This window comes from Palaemon carinicauda, chromosome 26, assembly GCF_036898095.1.
Source record: "Palaemon carinicauda isolate YSFRI2023 chromosome 26, ASM3689809v2, whole genome shotgun sequence".
In the NCBI taxonomy this organism is placed as follows: domain Eukaryota; kingdom Metazoa; phylum Arthropoda; class Malacostraca; order Decapoda; family Palaemonidae; genus Palaemon; species Palaemon carinicauda.
The window spans coordinates 73,555,837-73,575,235 of record NC_090750.1 but is presented as its reverse complement, the minus strand read 5'-3'; the positions used below and the strand labels follow the sequence as shown (position 1 = coordinate 73,575,235).

Sequence of the window (19,399 nt, the reverse complement as noted above, 5' to 3'; positions counted from 1 at the left end):
AGGAAGAGTAGACAGTAGAAGCCAGGAGACTCCTCACAAAGAACGTCGAGCGCGTTCTTCTCCATCACATCATCTATTCTATCTCTCTCTGCAAGATAAGAGCTTCCTTGATACTGATGGAGTGAACGAGAACTCTTATTGGCAAGAGAGATGAAGGGGGGGGGGGCTTTAACAGCAGTAAGTAACTGTACCAAAGGATACTAACTACGCATGGGTTGGCCCCATATCTGCTAAGTTGCCAAACGCCATGACAGGCATCCCCTACTCTCGGCAAAGGGAGAGGAGAACCCAGCAGCAGTGCTTCCTTCTCCCTCTCTTCTTCCTGTAGCTACATTTCTGAAGAATCATATTCTGGTGCATAGAACCTTCCCTGCCTCAATAGTGGAGGGGGCAGATCTTGTTTGATTGGCAGAGGCAAGGAACAGAAACATTGCCCTATCAAGTAGAACAATGCCCTAGAGTCTGACCATGTACACATATGATCAGCGCCCAAGCACACTCTCCACCCAAGCTAGAACCAAGGAGGGCCCGGCAATAGGTGCTGATGACTCAGCAGATAAGACCTATAGGCTCCCCAAAACACCCCATCCTTAGCTCACAAGGATGGTGAGGTTGCAGCGACCAAAGAAACTATTGAGTCTGAGTGGGACTCGAACCCCAGTCTGGTGATTACCAGTTAGGGACATTACCACATACACCACCACAACCCTAAAACAGAGTAAAATCCATCAACTCCAGTTTTCAACCTTCCTGTCTTAGGGAATTGAGAGCAAATCACTAATCACTGCATAGCATTAAAAAAAGAAAAGCATTGAAGGAAAGGTGATAAGAGTAACAGTAATCCTTGTAAAAGATCACAATCAACCGTATCATCAGAGGACTTCACACAACCATATATTCTCTCCCATGTGTTGAAATTATAACATGTATTGCTTGCTCACGACTGGAACCAACCAACAGTAATGTTTTCTTTCTAGTTTTTAACCCTTTTACCCACAATGGACATACTGGTACATCTCACAAAACTCATACCTTTACCCCCATGGACGTACCGGTACGTCCTTGCAAAAATTTTTTTTGCATATTTTTGATAACTTTATGAGAAACTTCAGCCATTTTCCAAAATAATGAGACCAACCTGACCTCTCTATGATGAAAATTAAGGCTGTTAGCGCAATCTAAAAAAAATATATTGCAAAATGTGCTTGAAAAAGAAAACCCCCGGGGATTAAGGGTTGGAAAGTTCCAAATAGCTTGGGGGTAAAAGGGCTAAAAAGAGCTGAACATAGCAGGGCTAAATATAAGTAATAGTTGAGGTGAAATAAATCGCTGTGAAATAATTACATGATGCTCTGGGTGCGGAAACTTTTGCATAAAATAATCTTAACACAACAGACATATATTATGAACAGGCACAAACATTGCTTAATATCAGATAAGATAAATAAAAGGCATAGTGTATACATACCTGGCTCAGAAGTGATTGAAGTGAAGCTTATAGTTCGGGGATGGCATAATGACCTTTCTTCGACCTGAAAATGAAATACTGTAATTGAAGAAATCATCGTTCAGCACAATCAACATACATACATATACAAAGGCACTTCCCCCAATTTTGGGGGGTAGCCGACATCAACAAAGAAACAAAAACAAAAAGGGGACCTCTACTCTCTACGTTCCTCCCAGCCTAACAAGGGACTCAACCGAGTTCAGCTGGTACTGCTAGGGTGTCACAGCCCACCCTCCCACATTATCCACCACAGATGAAGCTTCATAATGCTGAATCCCCACTTCATATGAAAATTGAATACATAAGGTGCAAAGCACATATACAAAGTAGGTTAGGTTATGCAATGTACAATATAGTCAATCCTCACGTTAACTGGGTATTAGGTAATGGAAATAACAGCAAATGCTGAAAATCTGTAAATATATATTCCCTTCTAATGACATTCCCATAGCCCCTATTTCCTTACCTAATTAGAAGAAAACTTTATGTCCCCATTATATGACTTTGAATATTGTCTTCTATTCACTCTTATATAACCCATTTCAATAACCAACAGTAAGCTGATCATGCTTCCACTAGCTAGATAGTCTATCCAAGAATTCAAACAGCTATTTGTTAAAAGAAAATCCTTTTAGAAGTTAATGGATTCATATTTTATTCTATCAATCCTTTGCATATTAATAACCAATGACTAAAAGCAATTTTTTTCACCACCTTAACCACTGCATCGGGTTTTATTAATTAAGAGCAAACTTAAAGAATGGGAAGATAAAAAAAAAAAATCACATTTTTAACCCTTTTACCCCCAGGCTCTTTGGAAATTTCCAACCCTTAACCCCCAAGGGGTTATTTTTTCCCCAGCACATTTTGCAGTATATATTTTTTAAATTGCTCTAACAGCCTTAATTATTGTCATAGAGAGGTCAGGTTGGTCTCATTCTCTTGGAAAATGCCTGAATTTTCTCAAAAAAATTATCAAAAATATGAAAAAAATCATTTTTATAGCATTTTTTTGCAAGGACGTACCGGTACGTCCATGGGGGTAAGGGGATGAGTTTTGTGAAACGTACCAGTACGTCCTTTGGGGGTAAAAGGGTTAATGTAATTCTTATTCAACTGAACAAACCTGAGTACTTTAATATGAATATCACTTCAGCAAAGCTGGAATGACCATGAAAATTTAACAGGGTAGTTATAGCTAATGGCAAATGACAGGTAAGCCTTGCCTCTCGTTAGTCAGCTTGACACTCGCTTTTGACCCGAAGCCTGAGAATTGCAGGGTGGTCGAGGCAGAAAGTGTAATTTACAGGAATCAGAATTGTATACATTGTACATACATACATATACCAAGGTATTTCCCCCAATTTTGGGGGGTAGCTGACATCAAACAAATGAAACAAAAAAGGGGACCTCTCCTCTCTACGTTCCTCCCAGCCTGACAGAATAAATGAAAATCCTCATCCTTTAATAGAAAACCCATCCTTAGAAGGGAGGAAGTCCCATGAACCAGGATTTGGCTGGTTTGCCTTTCTTGGTATATGTCAGAGCACCCAGTTCAGTACAGGGCTAAAGGTGATAACTCCTGCCAACCCCCTAATGGTTTGAACATGAGATGACATAGGGGTTAGACTAGGTCCTCACCATGTGAAAAAGGTGAACGGCCACAAGAGAACCTGTATCCTTGGATAGGATATGTTGTCTGAAGGTATATGCAAAGGGTTTGCAAACATTCGATCCAGCCTCCTCCATCATCTGGGAGGATGGGGGAGATACATCTTATCTTGTTTGAAAAGAAAGCTTGCTTAGTTATGAAGCTTACCTTCATCTGTCATCTGGTCCGGTTCATAACAGCAATGACTACTGCACCCCTAAGGGAGGGGAAAGATATAGTAGAAAACCAGTCATTCTACCTTTCACTCTAGACTTACATGGGAAATCACAAATTTCTTAAGTAATTTGTATTTTTCCTAAATATACAAATCCGAGTCCTTTACTATAGGAGATAGGTAACAGCAAAGCTGGAACATCACAAATTTTAAGTAATTTGTATTTTTCCTGACAGTACTTACCTCGAACTACTTTCTTAGGAGTATCTGGGATCTCCTCCCTAACCAACCAAGAATTTTGCGCAGTTCCCCCATCTCCATTTTCCCTTGTCGGGTCCCTACGTGGCGGATGGATACGTGCCCTGAGGCGACCCGGGGTCAGCGCACGAGAGTGCGCTACTAGGTCTGTGTCTCCAGTAAGCATCTGGTCGCGGCGTAGATAACATCTCGCCGCTCTCTCTCACATCTCGTCCGAACCACCATTGTATTCCACGTGTTCCCTTTGTGCTTTCCCATTCACATCCTTTCCTTGTGTTACTTGTGTTACTTGTGTATTCCCGTATGCAATCCCAACGTCGTTGTCCCGGGCCCAAGGCCGGTAAGTCATGCGGGGCATGGCTTTCTAAGTCGAGCGTCGATCTGCACACGTTGTGCTCCTCGTGGAACACAGAAGTTAAAAATTGTAACGAGGAGTAAATACCTGGCAGGTGGTTTAGTCATTTGGAAAAATACAATTTACTTTAAAAATTTGTGATTTGTTCCTACATGAATGGAAACCATCGTCCTTTACTAGGAGAGTCAGCCTTAGCTGGGAGGAAGTCCCCATTCCAACTGGCTGGAAACTTAAACCAGGAATTCAATACTGGTGCATCTGGAATGCTGAAAGAGTAAGGGTTCCACATATTTAGTGCACTGGAGGAAAATTCCACCGGGTATTACAGCCCCTCTTTAAGGGTCGTATGTGCTTGAGCCGATGTTCTTCGAAGGCAGAGCTCAATCGAGGAGATCATGAATTATCCTGGGAATATCACTGCGCAGGAGAGAACTACAGTTTAGCTTAGTCCTTACCAATAGCGCCTGTAGACATCCCTTTGCGGGGACGACTACTTGAGGCAAAGGCCTCGGGCCTTGAACCTCGCACCTCTATGTTTCCCTTAAAGGAATATTTTGGTGTAAATGCTACTCCTCTCACAAAACCATGCAGATGAACTTAGGGATTTTTTAGAGAACTCTCTGGGTCGGTCATTCTGTACTTCAGGATCTTTCTTCATCCAGGCAGCAGATGAATCCAGTAGAGCAGACATATACATTCTGGAAAACCTTTAGTCATTCTAAGGTGTGAGCTTTCTGAGCGTGACAAGAGATGTAAGCCATGCGATACGTGTATGAGACGTGCGAAAGAAGAACACGTCTGGAGGAGTGTGTGCGTCTCGGAGTCACGCATCTGTTATAGTGTTTCTGTATAGGAAGCAGCATCCAGGAGGAAGTGTGTTTGGAAACCTGCTTGCTGAGTGAAGATACTACTGTGGAAGTATGCCTGAGACACGCTGATGAGGAATGACCATCTGTACGCTTAGTAACTCGTGTGCCCCGTGGAACTGTTTGCAGATAAGAAGAATCCGGGATAGCACCTGGAAAGCTTGCTTCTGAGAGACTAGTCAAAAATTAAAAAGAAGGGGATGCGTCTAATGAGTATGCGTTTGGTGACGCTCGCATCTTAGAAGACATGTCTGAAAACAAAAACAAGTCACTTCGAGTGCATACAGTCATGGCGAATAATAGAATCCCACCAGCAACGCTGATTTTGTGCTAGAGAGATAGGTTAATCTGCTGCCAATGAATGAGGTGTTCGAAGTGGCTTTTTAGGTAAAATTTTTAACACTTTCACGGGAGATTCTACCGGTAATTCTGAAAAGGCTCCTTGGTTTACCATGCTTGTAATCTGAAATAAAACCCTTGCACTGTTTCATACTCTGGTTGAAAAAGGGCTGAAGCCACAGGATCAGTATCACCATGTAATCTTGGGTTTACTGTGTGCCATGCGCGACACTACATCAATCACTTCATTGCTCTGAAAGACGGCTCTCAGTTTTGGACACTGGGGTTTCTGAAGACTTTTATAAGGATGGATCTGAATAGGAAGTATGAACTCCTAAGGAAGGTATTTGTTTCTTGCCCCCAGAAAAGGAAAAATCAAATGGTGAAAGATGTCCTTTGGCCTTATTTCTATGCCTTACATTACATCTTTCCCATTAGGAAGGCGGCCATTACCTGCAACTATTACAATTAGAGGAAGGGTTACATTACTTATCTTGATAATTTGGGCAAACAGAATGGGAGTCGACCTCGACCCGGCTCATGAAGGTTCCACATGTATGCCCATTAAGACTGGGACAGGTCCTCATACTATATTTAATGGCAGTCATGATCACTTACACAAAACAAAAAGAAAAAGCACAGGGAGGAAGCGGTTGTAAACGCATCTGCCTGCTATAGCGACCAAGAGATGAGTGGAGCAGTCTTGCTAATTCATACGCTTTTTCCCAGCGTGGGTGGGATAGATAGTAACCATAAATGTTACCAGAATCCCACAACTTCTGGACGTAACTAAATGACTTAGGAGAAAACCAACATAAATGACAGGGGTTTATATTCACAAAGGAAGAAATTGAAATCCCTTAAAGCTGACAAATTTCCTTTCATTGATTGTACTTTGAGAACTATTCTAATTCTGCTTCAAGGTGGAATCCCTTGATGAATGTCAAAGATGACAAATATTACAGGAAAAGAAAATGTAATGTTTTCTTTAATGTTCTCATCTACAACTTATTATTTCAGCTTTATCTGAAGAGATAAATATTAACAATACAAGCAGTTGACAAATCATGGAGCATTATCATCTTACCTTAGATCCAGTGCGGCCCCAATCAGGATCTGACGCAAGCTCTGAAGTTTCATCTGTGCTTATAGTTTCTAACTGTAGGAGAAAATAATAGCACCAATTCAAGTAATCATACAATATCAAATGATACATTAACAAACCACACACAAGATAAAAATTTCTATTTAAATTTACATGGATGGAGTGACAAGAGGTAAAGAAAGAGAACAGATAATCAACTTGGTGATGATGAGGGGAAAAGACTGATATAAGGCTATAATAAAATTCCATATCAATACAACCAAAAACACTTCTGCCATCCAGACCTTGAATCTGAGTTTAGAGGGCTCAACTATCTGTGCCACTTAGTGTTTTTATTTAACTACAAAAATTAAATTACATTAGGTGCTTAAGTTTAGCATGTTTTGAGATAAATTTTACATTGACTGGTATAAGCATACATGAAAGATTAAAATCAAGCTTTCCTTATTCACCTTATTTTTCATGAAAATAGAGACTGAGAAAGTGAAAATAATTCAAACCAGCCATAATACTTGTAGTTCAGCTTTAGCATTCTCGCAAGAATGTTCAGCACATGGAGTGACAAAAGAATGACTAATTCAAGTGAGGGCAGTGGCTGCTTTCCTTTCTCTTAAAGAGGCTCAGTAAGAGATACTTTTACCTCCCAAGTATTTCATATTAATCATCAATAAATTACTTACTCTATACAACTAGGCAAATACACTAAGCACATAAAACACCAATATTTGTTAAGTTATAGCACAAACTAAATATGTTATACATACTATGGAAATATCAAGAATGAATAGATAAACTAACAATTTTAAGGGTAAAATATTCAAACTAACTATTACTTACTAGTTTTCTTCTTTTTCTCGCAGGAGAATTTTTGTCATCATTAGGTGAAGTCTCTCTGGGTGACCATGGTTCATTTTTGGCCATAGAGAGATCCATTCCGGAGACTTGGGACTCCTCCTGTGTCTCTTGATTACTTGTTTCTTGACAGGATAATAAAGGCACATGAGATGATGGAGGTGGCTCCTCTGAGGGAGCTGCTGCGCCCTCACTGATGGAACGAGACGATGATTCTTTAGAACGGGTTTCAGCCACATTATTTCCAGAAAATCTCATCCAAGAACCTTCCAAATCTGAGGATCTACTCTGGGAGTCCCGGTACCCTTGATCCTCTGGTGTGTGAGGTCCTGACTGTTCATCTGATGGCCTTGAAAGTCCCACACTAGTGTTGTCTACAGGGTGAGCATGCGATGAGGTGGTTGTACTGTCACTAGTACTATTTGAAGAGGGTGGTGCCATGAATTTCTTTATAGAATTATTAGATCTTATTTGTGAGAGTCCTTTCACTTCTAGCATATCAGCCACTTCTAGAACGGTTTCCATTAGACTTTGATGTACCTAAGATAATATGAAAATAAATGTTAAAGAAAGGTTGATTCTTTACTTTCAGATCTTTAGAATATTGTATTATCTCCAATACACTAATAAAGAAATGAGAAATGGCAACACATAAAAAGTACATAATAAATACAATAGATGCTATTATTATAATTTTTTTTACGTAAATATCAATCTATGATACTAGGGTCTAAAGGTACACATGTGTGGTACAACCTAACAGACTGAAAACCATTTTAATTTTTTTTTTTTTTTTTCTTTTTTGAAAGGAGCACCCAGGATAATGATGACCACAAATGCGAAATACCGTATCTTTTAAGTATTTTTACATTTTTCCTATGCACACAACCCTGAGTCCATAGATAGGAATATGACTTCAGCGAAGCTGGAATGGCTGTTTAAACTTTTAACGAATTAAACACTTGCCTTACAAGTGGTGGGTAAGGTCCCGCCCACCCAACAAGAGGAGCATTCCTCACTTTGACCTTTAACCCAAGTCTTACGGTGTGGTTGAGGGCTGTGTAACTTGAAATAACTTTCAAAAATTTGCCATTCCAGTACTTCCTACACAAATAAAAATAACTTTCCTTTATTAGATAACAAAGAGTATTGTTTATACTATTTCCTAACTTATTCAAAACATCTATATAACTAATACAGAATTACATAAGCACCAACGTGTTATACGCTATCATTTTTTCCATATCGTACATTCATAGCTATAATTATAAAGTGCGCTCTCTCTCTCTCTCTCTCTCTCTCTCTCTCTCTCTCTCTCTCTCTCTCTCTCTCTCTCTCTCTCTCTCTCTCTCTCATATATGTAGTGATCATGCTCTTGAAGCTCATGTGCATTATAATCAAGCAAGTGGCAGATTGTGGTTGAATAACTTGTGCGTATTTAGATAATTGTGGGTTTAGGCGACTGTGGTCCTGGGTGATCAAGTGAATGGACAATAGCAGGCTCAGAGAATAGTGGATGCAGAGGATCGTGGGCGTACACAATTGTGTGGCCAATAGAAAATCGTGCATGTGGACAATAAACAATCGTGCGAGTCGACAATACATATTCATGCGATTGGACAATCATGGTCAATAGACAACCATGGAAGTGGAAAATTATGAGGGTGGATGATCATGTTCGTAAAACTCGTACACATGGATGATCGTGGGTGTAGACAATTGTGTGCATGGATCATGTTTGTGAAGATTATGCAAATGTAAGTTCGTGAGTGTGGATAATTGTGGGTATAAAAAATTCGTGTTCATGAATGATGATTGTGCACATAAACAATCGTGGGCATAGATGATCATATGCGTCGAGGTAATCAAGAACATGGACAATCATGCGCCAGAGGTGACTGTGCACATGGTCATGCATGTGTAGGTGTTTGTGAGCTTGGAGGTGATGGTGCATATGGTGCTGGTGAAGTTATAGGCGATCGTGTGGGTCATACAGGTGGAAAATTGTATCATGGAGATGGTGCTAGAAAAATCATGATCTGGCTCCCTCACACATGCATGTGAGAAAGATTCAATTTGCTCAGGGAAGCAATAAGAAAGATCATATGACTTAACACCTCCAGAAGATCTCTTAGAGGCAGCCTTTGAAGTTTATATGGATGATAATGTTTGTGTGCGTGAAGGAGGAGTCACTGAAGTGTCTGGGAAGTGACCTTCACAGGAAAGGGACTAGGTCACCAGAGCAATGCTCTGCATCCTAATGGCACTTGAACCTTAACTACTGTACTGCATTACGAGATTTGGCACTGGTAGCAAGGGCATGAGCCCTTATACCTTGTACTACAAAGCCTTCTGGGGGGTCGGGTTTTGGTACAGTGATGTTTCTCCAATGGAACAATGCAGAGGAACCAGACTGAGATTCAAAAGTCAGAGTAATCTGTCGTCCTGTGCTTCGTTGACTTCTTCCTCAGCAGTCGTCACACCGGAACTGTAAGTTTACTTGTGAACGAAGGTTCTGGAGTGGGAGGTGAGACCTTCCGGACTCACCAGTGGTAGCTTACACACCCCCCCCTGGAACCCCCCCAAGCGGCGGCGCGAGCCCTAAACCACGCCCCCTTGGGCGGAGTTACCAGAGACGAGCGGGTTGACTCGGCAATGGAAGTCACATTTTTGAAGTTGTAATAGAACAAAAAAAAATAACACAGAAGTGGTTGAGCTTACCTTGGTAGTGCAAGTTATGAAGGAATTACTGTGAAGGTGCAAATTGGTGGACATAAAGGTCTTTTTACTAGTAAATTCAATCTTCTTGTGCTCTCTTGGTTGATATGAATATTGAAAGATTCCAGTTAGTTTGTTTTCTGTGGAATAATAGTGATTGTATGTGTGTGTTCTTGTATATAGCCTACTCTGTTGAATTATGAAGTTGTTAGAATATTCCCTCCTAAGTACTGTACATGGTCTCCTCGGCTCACGGGGGAAGGGTTGGAGGGTGACCCAGACTTTGAGTCCGGAAGGTCTCACCTCCCACTCCAGAACCTTCGTTCACAAGTAAACTTACAGTTCTGGAGAGGGAGGTCTCAACCTTCCGGACTCACCAGTGGTAGCTAGGCAGATGCTTCAGGGGGCTTGAAGATGAAGTCCAGCGACCACAGCATCGAAAGCTCCCTGTAAGCCGAGGAGAGCATAGTAAGAGCTGAAGACAGAGTCGCTTCTCCAATTCATTCTGGACATGATTTCTTGTATCGATACTCCATTGTATAGCAGTCTTGATGAAGCTTGCCCCCTTATAGAGTGAAAATTCGTTGACTGTTTAGTTGCATTCGGGTCGGCTCTGAAAATGCACTCCCTAAAAAGTTGTCTCATTTTTTGTAGAGACATTATCTTGAAGTGTTCATCTAGCCATATGTGGTCTTTCCTGTCTATGTTTCTTTCCATACAGACTTTGTTGGTGTATTCCAAATAGAAGTTCAATTGTCTGACTGGACATATTTTTGGTCTGTTAGGAAGCTTCCTAAAGCTGATCTCTATTGGCGTGTAGTTGTTCTTTTGGTTTTTGGCCATGAAGGAAGGGTGGTTCCGTAAGACAATGTGTTCTGGGGTGAAGGTGCTCCTGGAAATGCTGAGATTGTTAAATTGATTAGCTCTTAAAGGGCAAGCTAAGGCTACTAGGAACAAGGTTTTCTGTGTCAGTAGTAAGGTAGAGTTATCTTTCGTGGTGTTGAGAAATGAAATTACTTTGTCTAGATCCCAGCCAGGGAACTGGTGAGAATTTCTAGGTTTCCTTCTATTAACTCCCGATATCATTGCTTTGACATATTTGTCCTCTGCAAGACAGTAACCTGGGAAATAGCCTGACAAGATAGGACCTAAAGCTGCTCTGTAGCTCTTCAGGGTGTTGTAAGATAGACCCTTGTCTATAAGGTGATTGAAAAATAAAATAATTGCTAACAGGGGAAATTTGTTGTCTCTTCCATACTCCTTGTGAATGAAACTTTTAAAAATGTTGTATAGGTTTTCATACTTGTGCAAGGAGCTGTCCCTCAAGCTGACAGCAATTTTGGAGCAAACCTCAGGAGGAAAGACGTTAGGGAGCTGATCCTTTAAATTTTGAAGGCGATCAAAGTTGATTTGAGCTTTGCTGAGGGTGAGATACAATCCTTGAGAACTATCTGGTAGTCTTCTATCTTCACAATATATCGTTTGTGCTGCTTCGCGACTGACTTCACTAATGGAATCCATGGTTCCGTCCCCTGCGATATGGTGCAGAAAAGCATATTATTATTGCATTCTTTATTGATTTTAAAAGCTACTTTGTGTAGTAAGAATCCTGGTGGAAAGGCATAGAGGGGTGTTGATCCCTTCCAGCTAATCGTAAGTGCATTATTGCTGATGGCTTTTTGATTTGGAAGAGATGAACAGAACTTTTTGCACTTAGTATTGAAACCATTTGAGAACAGATCTATTTCTGGGGTGAAATTGAAGTCAGAGCAGATTAAGGAGAATAGACTGTCACTGAGGGAAGTTTCTGTGTGAATGGAACCCAGGTCCCTGGAAAGTGAGTCTGCGATGGTGTTACTTACTCCCCTGATCCATCTGGAATTTATCTGTATGTTGTGATCCTTCATGGTACTAAGTATTTTCCTGACTAGTTCATGGGCTAACTTGTTTCTGATACTACCCTGTTTCTTTATCCAACAATTAGTAACCTTTGAATCAACATGTATTAAGACTACCTTGTTGTATAACCTTGTGATGAAGTGTTCCAAAGAATAGAAGCAAGCTAATAACTCTCTTACATTGATGTGAAGGGAGGATTCTTCATTTGTCCAAGTTCCATTTATTGAGAGCATATTACCCGCTATTACTAATGCACCTCCCCAACCCTGGTTGGAAGCGTCAGTGAAAAGTTCTGCATCTATCTGTGGTTTTGGAATGTTAATCTCTCTGTACATTTGTCTCTGTTCCCATGGCTTTAGGTGTTTTTTGAAGGTGTGGGGAATGATTTTGTACCCTGAATTAAAATAACTGTGGTACCTGTGGAGATATTTAAGATGGAATCTTCCCAAGCTTGTATAGGATGCACTAAAATTTAAAGCTCCGATTAACATTTGATAGGAATGCAGGTCGGATTTAACAGAGTTGGAGAAAGCTTTGGCCAATTCGACACACTTCTCTATGTTTTTCCCACTGGGATTCATAGTTTTCTTAATCATATTGTAATGCACTCCTAAAAATTCAATTCTTTGAGTCGGTTCAATTGTAGATTTTTTAAGTGAGATATTCCATCCTAAGTCTGACAAGATCTTAATGACTAGCTGAATGTGATTTTTACATTTTACATAATCTTTTGCTAATATGAGAATGTCATCAAGATAGTTGAATATTAAGATGTTATATGAGGTTCTAATATACTTGATCACTGTGTACATTATTTTTGAAAAAATATAAGGTGCTGTCTTTAGTCCAAAGGGTATCACAGTCCATTTGAACTTCCTTTTACCTAGTTTGAAGGTTAGAAATTTCTGGCTACTTGCATGTAATGGAATGTGCCAATAAGCATCTTTTAAATCTAGTTTGCAGGCCCAAGAGTTTAGATGTAGATAGGGAAATATAGTATTGGCCTTGAGCATGGTAAAAGAAGGTTTTTTAATCATGGTGTTGAGCACTTTCATGTCAAAGATTAGTCGTACTGTTCCATCTGGTTTGAATTTATAAAATATGTGGTTGGAGTAGTAAAAGGAAGTTCTGGGGATCTGCTCTATGACACCTAGTTTTAGCAGTCTGTCACATTCACTTTCCAATATTTTACGCTTGTTAATTGAATAAAATCTATCTTTACCTGTTCTTTTTAATGACCTCTGGGCTTTAAGTTTATTATTAAACGGAATTCTCACCCCTTCATTGATAATTTTACAAGCAAAAGAGGCATTAGGAAGCTTTCTCCAACTATCAATATTCATCAATAATGACTTACCTATCCTATTCTCTGGGGGGCTCTGGGAGGAGTTATTCATTGGTTTTGAGGCCAAAGGCGAGGTCTCTTTACTTCTATCTTGATTTATAGCATTTGGCCCAATGTCATGATGGTCTGGTGCGGAGCAAAGCTCGTTATTATCTGGTGCTGAGCAAAGCTCATTAACCACTGGTGCTGAGCAAAGCTCGTAATTAACTGGTGCTGAGCAAAGCTCATTAACTGGTGCTGAGCAAAGCTCATTAACTGGTGCTGAGCAAAGCTCATTATTAACTGGTGCAGAGTAAACATCGTTATCAACTGGTGCATAGAATATTGGTGCTGAAAAAATTTCTCTTTGAACTGGTGCGGAGCATGGCTCAATTTCTAGGGTCTTTCTTTTCTCTGGCTCCTGAACTATTAGCTTGTCCATTTTGTGACCTCCCCCCCCTGTACCCACCTCGCCTATTACCTCTTCTAAGTGGCTGAGACTTGAATCTAAAGTTAGGGTTACCTTTGAGGAAACTGAACCTTCTTCCCTGAAATCTGCCCCCGAAGTTGAATTTCCTACCCCTGAAGTTTGCTGCCCCTCCTCTGAGGAGGGGACCTTTGTGAAAGCAGGCAGCAATGGCTGATTTTTGGTCTTCAGTTAAATTCCAAACTTCTTTAATGTCTGCTTTGATTATAAGATCTCTTACTTCTTCCTTGAGGTATCTAGGAAGTGCTCTGCTTCTGAAATTTCTTATCAAATTTTGTATGAGGTCTATGCTCCTCCTTAGGGGACCAATAATAATTTTGGACAAAAAATCAATGTCATTTACTTTGGAGGGGTATACAATGTGTGCCAGTGCTGCATGCCCTTGAAAGGCAGAAATACTCATTTTAATATTTTCAATGTCATAAAAAAATTTTCTCTTATAACTGTCATCAAATACCTTACCTTCAGGCCAGAAATTCAACTTTGGAGTATTAATTAATTTAAAAAAGTCTGAGAACTCCTTATTTTGACTACTAACAAAGAATTTATCCCGGTTATCACTATGGCCTTCACTGAAAGTTAATGCTACTAGTGAATTATTCAATTGAATTTTCCCTTCTCTATGAAAAGATGGTTCAGCTTTGAAATTGGTGGAAATATATGAAGGAATGGGTTTATTGAATGTAAGAAGGTTGAAATCTTCGTAATCACTTTCGTCTCCATTATTATAAAAGGAAAAAAGGTCTAAATTTGCACTTTCAGGTAATTCAGGTGATCGTCTTGAGCGCTTAGTAGGAGGGGGAGCCTCATTCTTCTTAGCAGGTGAACCACTTCTGCCGAGATGAATGTTTAATATCAGTGATTTATTTACCATAGAATAATTGAAATTTTGTTCAACAGGTATAGTAAATATGGACAGCAGCGGACCTAGAAGGCTGAAGTCAGGCAATGGGGTTCACGACTCAAATAGCCCTCTTAGGTTAATTCAGTGCCATATTTAAGTGAATGATAAGTTTAAATCTGTTATTATTAATAAACTAGACCTGCCTCATATGTAACCCTTATCAGATAGCCCCCCAGGGCCTAGGCTAGTGTCGATAGGTTTAAAGCGAGAAATGTAAGCTCGAACTTACCTGTGGTCTAGCCTACTGCCTATTAAGCGCGTGCTTTTAATGTGTCAGGCAAGCAATTTGTTTTGTGTGCTTAATTATAATTTTGTAATATATAAAAATTGGAGTATTTAGTTTGTTTATACCGATTAATCGTGTAGTAATCATGCACATGCTTTGTTTAAGCTACTTACGCTATGTTCGGAAGTGCCTGCTCTAAGCATTCAAATCATAACAAGCTTACGTATGGGGGCCGCCATTTGCATTTGTGACGTCATTAGTCTAAATCAGCTGCTTTCCATATGACGTTTTCGTTGTAAACAGAATTTAAAACCTTACCTTTTCTGGATGATTTGCATAAGAGTTTGATTCTGTTGTAGTAACATATTTACGATATCAGAATTAGAAGGCATATCACTATCTGCAGTCGATTGTGTGCGTTTTTCGTTACTGATTACGTTCTCCTCTCCGCTGGAGTCTTCGCTAAGCCGATGCACCTCCGCGGAGGTAAGAATTTGCCTAGACATAATTAAGCCGTGGGCTGAGATATTACTCTGGTTGCTGAGTGCAGGATAATGAAAATCAGCAAATGTTGGGAGCAGCGGGAGGGAAAAAGAGGAGAACGTTCTGTGCCGAAGTCAACTTCAGAAATGTGGCTTCCATTGCCGAGTCAACCCGCTCGTCTCTGGTAACTCCGCCCAAGGGGGCGTGGTTTAGGGCTCGCGCCGCCGCTTGGGGGGGTTCCAGGGGGGGGTGTGTAAGCTACCACTGGTGAGTCCGGAAGGTTGAGACCTCCCTCTCCAGAAGACTTGGTTTTAGTCTTTGGAACCCTAAACCAGGTGAAGAGGAAGCATCATTAGCAGCGCATGCTGATATCTCTTTCAACCAGGAAGAGAGAAATAAGAGGCAGTGCCTTTACATCTCATCCAGCAGTGCATACGGTTTGTATGGGAGATGTAAGAACCCATGTTTCTTCCTGCTATGGGATTACTCTTGGCACTCACACAAGATGGCAGGTTTCTAGTGCCATGCTGTTTCTCCCATGGGGAGAAAAACACTAGGAGTTACACATAAATAAATCCTATTGATTGAACTTCCTGGACTTCTTCGATGAAGTCTCCTACTCATTCTTCCTTGGAATTTGCAGCGAAGATTCAGTGAAAATGAAGCAGGGGATAAGGGAGAACTTGAAATGAGTCTTCCCCAAAGTAGCACAGGCCGATGATGTAGTTACCACAAGGAAAGAGACCACAGCAGCACAACAAAGTGATACACTTTACACTGTGGTGGGGCAACTCTTATGGTGATGTGCAGGGGAAACCAGCTTCCTTAGGTTCACATTGTTGTTGTTAATGTACAGCCACACACAATTGGGATAAAACAGCAACAGACATGCTGCCCCACAGTAACAAATATGTTGGATAATGGTAGCCTAGTTATCAGAAACTTGTCATACAAATACAGCTATCAGTAAATCTGCATATTCTTGGCTTCTTCCAAGGGTATTGGTGTCCTACTGGAAACATCCCTGCCTAGCAGTCTGCTGGACTGGGGTTCGAGTCCAGCGCAAGCTCAATAGTTTCTTCTAGTGTCTGTATCTTTGCCATCCTTCTGAGCTAAGGATGGAGGGTTTGGGAAAGCCAATATGTCTACCTGCTGAGTCATTAACAGCCATTCCCTGGCCCTCCCTAGTCCTAGCTTGGATGGGAAGGGGGCTAGGGCACTGATCATATGTTTATGTGGTCAGTCTCTACGGCATTGTCCTGCTAGCTAGGACACTGTCACTGTCCCTTGCCTCTTCCATTCATGAGTAGCATTTAAACCTTTAAAACACAACTGTTTGTAAGACAATTTATTCAATCTGAAAGAAAAAGTAAAAGATTAAAACAGCCAGTTGAGGACGTCGAGAAGTACGCCTGTACTCTCCAGTGGCCGAAGTTGAAGTGAGGATTGCTCCATTTACCACCCAACTATGTTTACCTTACTTACAAATTTAAACAGCCATTCCAGCTTTGCTGAAGTCAATCCTATCTAAGGACAATGGTTTGTATTTTAATGTGGAGGAACAAAAATTAATTGATTAAAAAAAATCACTTAAAACATTAAAGATCATAATGTTGAAATTATTTGAAGTAATCTTAAAATACTTGAAGAAAACTAAGCTATTTTGTAATTTCTAACTACAATATTATCTATTACCTGCGTACTTCCTTGATACATGTAATCTAGCAGACAACTCATTTCTCGAAAATTTGCACCTCGTAACACAATCATTGGATGCTGATCGGCAGTAATGTCAGCGAGCACACGCTGGAAATAAGTGGAGGTGGATGCTAATATGGCTTGGTGGGCTTTCATGACAAACCCATCATCCGACACCAGTGTAACATCGCAAAATTGCTCTTCAAATCTTTGCAATGTAAGCACCTGAAATAACAATAAAATAAATTAATAGCTATCTACTACACATTATCAATGCACTAACATTGACTAAACATGTTCGTATCATATGGACCAGGCTTCAACAATAACTGCAAACAGTAAACAATTGAACAAATAAAATGTGAAATTTACCTTCCCAACAACTTCCCATTAATAATGACACTGGTATAACTTGTTATCATCAAGGCAATCTTGATTAGGTATGACAAGAATAAAATTGGCTACAATGAAGATAATACTAATATACTTCACTTGCTAGAAACTTGAAAGTAGCAAAGAATGTTGATCAATCTTCAAGTACAGCAGTAACTTTCAAAAAGACATAAAATGAGAACATCATTAAAAACCTGGAAACTTGAAAAATTTCACAACTTTTTCAAGTAAAAGTATTTTGTATTTTTTCTAACTATCCAAACCTGAGGCCTTTAAAAAGAGTATGATTTCTGTGACGCTAGAAAGAGGTTGTTAGAACTTGGAGGAGGAATTTTGACCTTAACCCTAGGACTTGCACAATGGTTGAGGTGGAAAGTGTAACTTGAAGGATTCAGGGGTGTATACAGTAGCTTGGAAAAATATGACAAATTTTGGGGAGGGCAGTCTTCCTTCAGAAGGGGAGACCGCCCAGCGCTTGGAGGCAAACTTCCAGGCTGCTCACTTGGTTTCTCCTTCGACTCAGCACTCACCCAAAAGATCAACTCTATGAACCGACCTTGGGACATAGCCGAAGCTAGTCTCTGAGATCTTGAGACCCCCTGACAAGTCACTCCTAGGGGTGCTTGTCCTCAACTGCTCACACCCACCCGCTGGAGAAGGGTGAACGCCGGGGTGAGCAGTCAGAGAGGTCTCAGCAACTGAGTGCGTATGAGACTCCTTCGGTAAAGGACCTCTAATCTCTCGCAGGGGAAGATCGGAATCAACCCCTGGGGAAGATGTCCGCTCCAGCTGCGCATCCAATCGTAAGACCTCTTGCAGCCATTCCTTGCACGGGGAACCCATGAGCCCCAAGGAAGGCCACAACAGACAAACCGCATCATCTGAGAGACTCCCCTTCAGCAGTGGCTGGCGCTGCTTCACTGGGGGAAGCAGCAGAGAACCCCTGCATGCATGGTTGTTCCGGAGTCACATGAGCACCACTCGTACCTGATCAACTTCAGCGAACCCAATCGAGTAGAGTTAGAGTGGCGAGATCTAGCCGACGGCGAATGATGGCAAGGTTTCTTCCCTTTCGAGGCTGACCTAGAAAGGGAGGAATTCCTCTTTGCCTTCTTCCAGCATCTACCAAATCTCCTCCACTGGGAGGATGACCACTCCCGACACTCAACACAAGGAGACTCCTGCGTGAAAGAGTGACCCCTGCATGCAGGGCAGAGACTGTGAGCATCAGTCTCTTCAGCTGACATGAAGGTGCTGCATCAGAGCCCTTATATGCCAGGACAAACCCGCATAGTCTTTACGATCCTCACAGGCACTAACACTTGAAAAAGAAAAATGTTAGATGGAAATGTTTTTAAGTTTTAGACTAGTTGTCTGAGGAAATTTTTAATATGTTATTTTCATTAGTAAAATAAATTTTTGAATATACTTACCCGATGATCATGTAGCTGTCAACTCCGTTGCCCGACAGAAATCTACGGACGGGATACGCCAGCGATCGCTATACAAGAGGGGGGTGTACTCACCAGCGCCATCTGTGGTCAGGTACTCCAGTACTTCTTGTCAACACCACCTCAATTTTTTCCTCGGTCCACTGGTTCTCTATGGGGAGGAAGGGTGGGTCAATTAAATCATGATCATCGGGTAAGTATATTCAAAAATTTATTTTACTAATGAAAATAACATTTTTCAATATTAATCTTACCCGATGATCATGTAGCTGATTCACACCCAGGGGGGTGGGTGAAAACCAGTATACATGTTAATCAAGAAGCTAAGTATCCCGTATTTCATTTTTATCAGTTATTCAAAATAACAAATGAAATTATAAGTACCTGGTAAGGAAGTCGACTTGAACCATTACTCTGCCTTTAATAAGTACGTTTTCCTTACTGAGCGCAGCGATCCTCTTAGGAGGCTGAACAACTCTTAGGTGCTGAAGTATAAAGGGCTGCAACCCATACTAAAGGACCTCATCACAACCTCTAACCTAGGCGCTTCTCAAGAAAGAATTGACCACCCGCCAAATCAACTAGGATGCGGAAGGCTTCTTAGCCCACCGTACAACCCAAAACAACAATAAAAGCATTCAAGAGAAAGGTTAAAAAGGTTATGGGATTATGGGAATGTAGTGGCTGAGCCCTCACCTACTACTG

The 19,399-nt window shown here is 40.9% G+C and overlaps 1 protein-coding gene across 2 annotated transcripts in view; it reads right to left on the bottom strand.

The window, feature by feature from the left end:
• The window catches only part of LOC137619584 (uncharacterized), a 58,654-nt gene that overhangs the window by 29,993 nt on the left and 9,262 nt on the right, over positions 1–19,399 (bottom strand). For both annotated transcript variants that reach the window (XM_068349748.1, XM_068349749.1), the window contains exons 3-6: positions 16,848–17,075; positions 7,097–7,651; positions 6,242–6,313; positions 1,469–1,532 (exon numbers count right to left, since the gene is read on the bottom strand). In XM_068349748.1, coding sequence (XP_068205849.1) covers positions 1,469–1,532; positions 6,242–6,313; positions 7,097–7,651; positions 16,848–17,075 — 919 coding nt within the window. The remainder of the gene's footprint in view (positions 1–1,468; positions 1,533–6,241; positions 6,314–7,096; positions 7,652–16,847; positions 17,076–19,399) is intronic.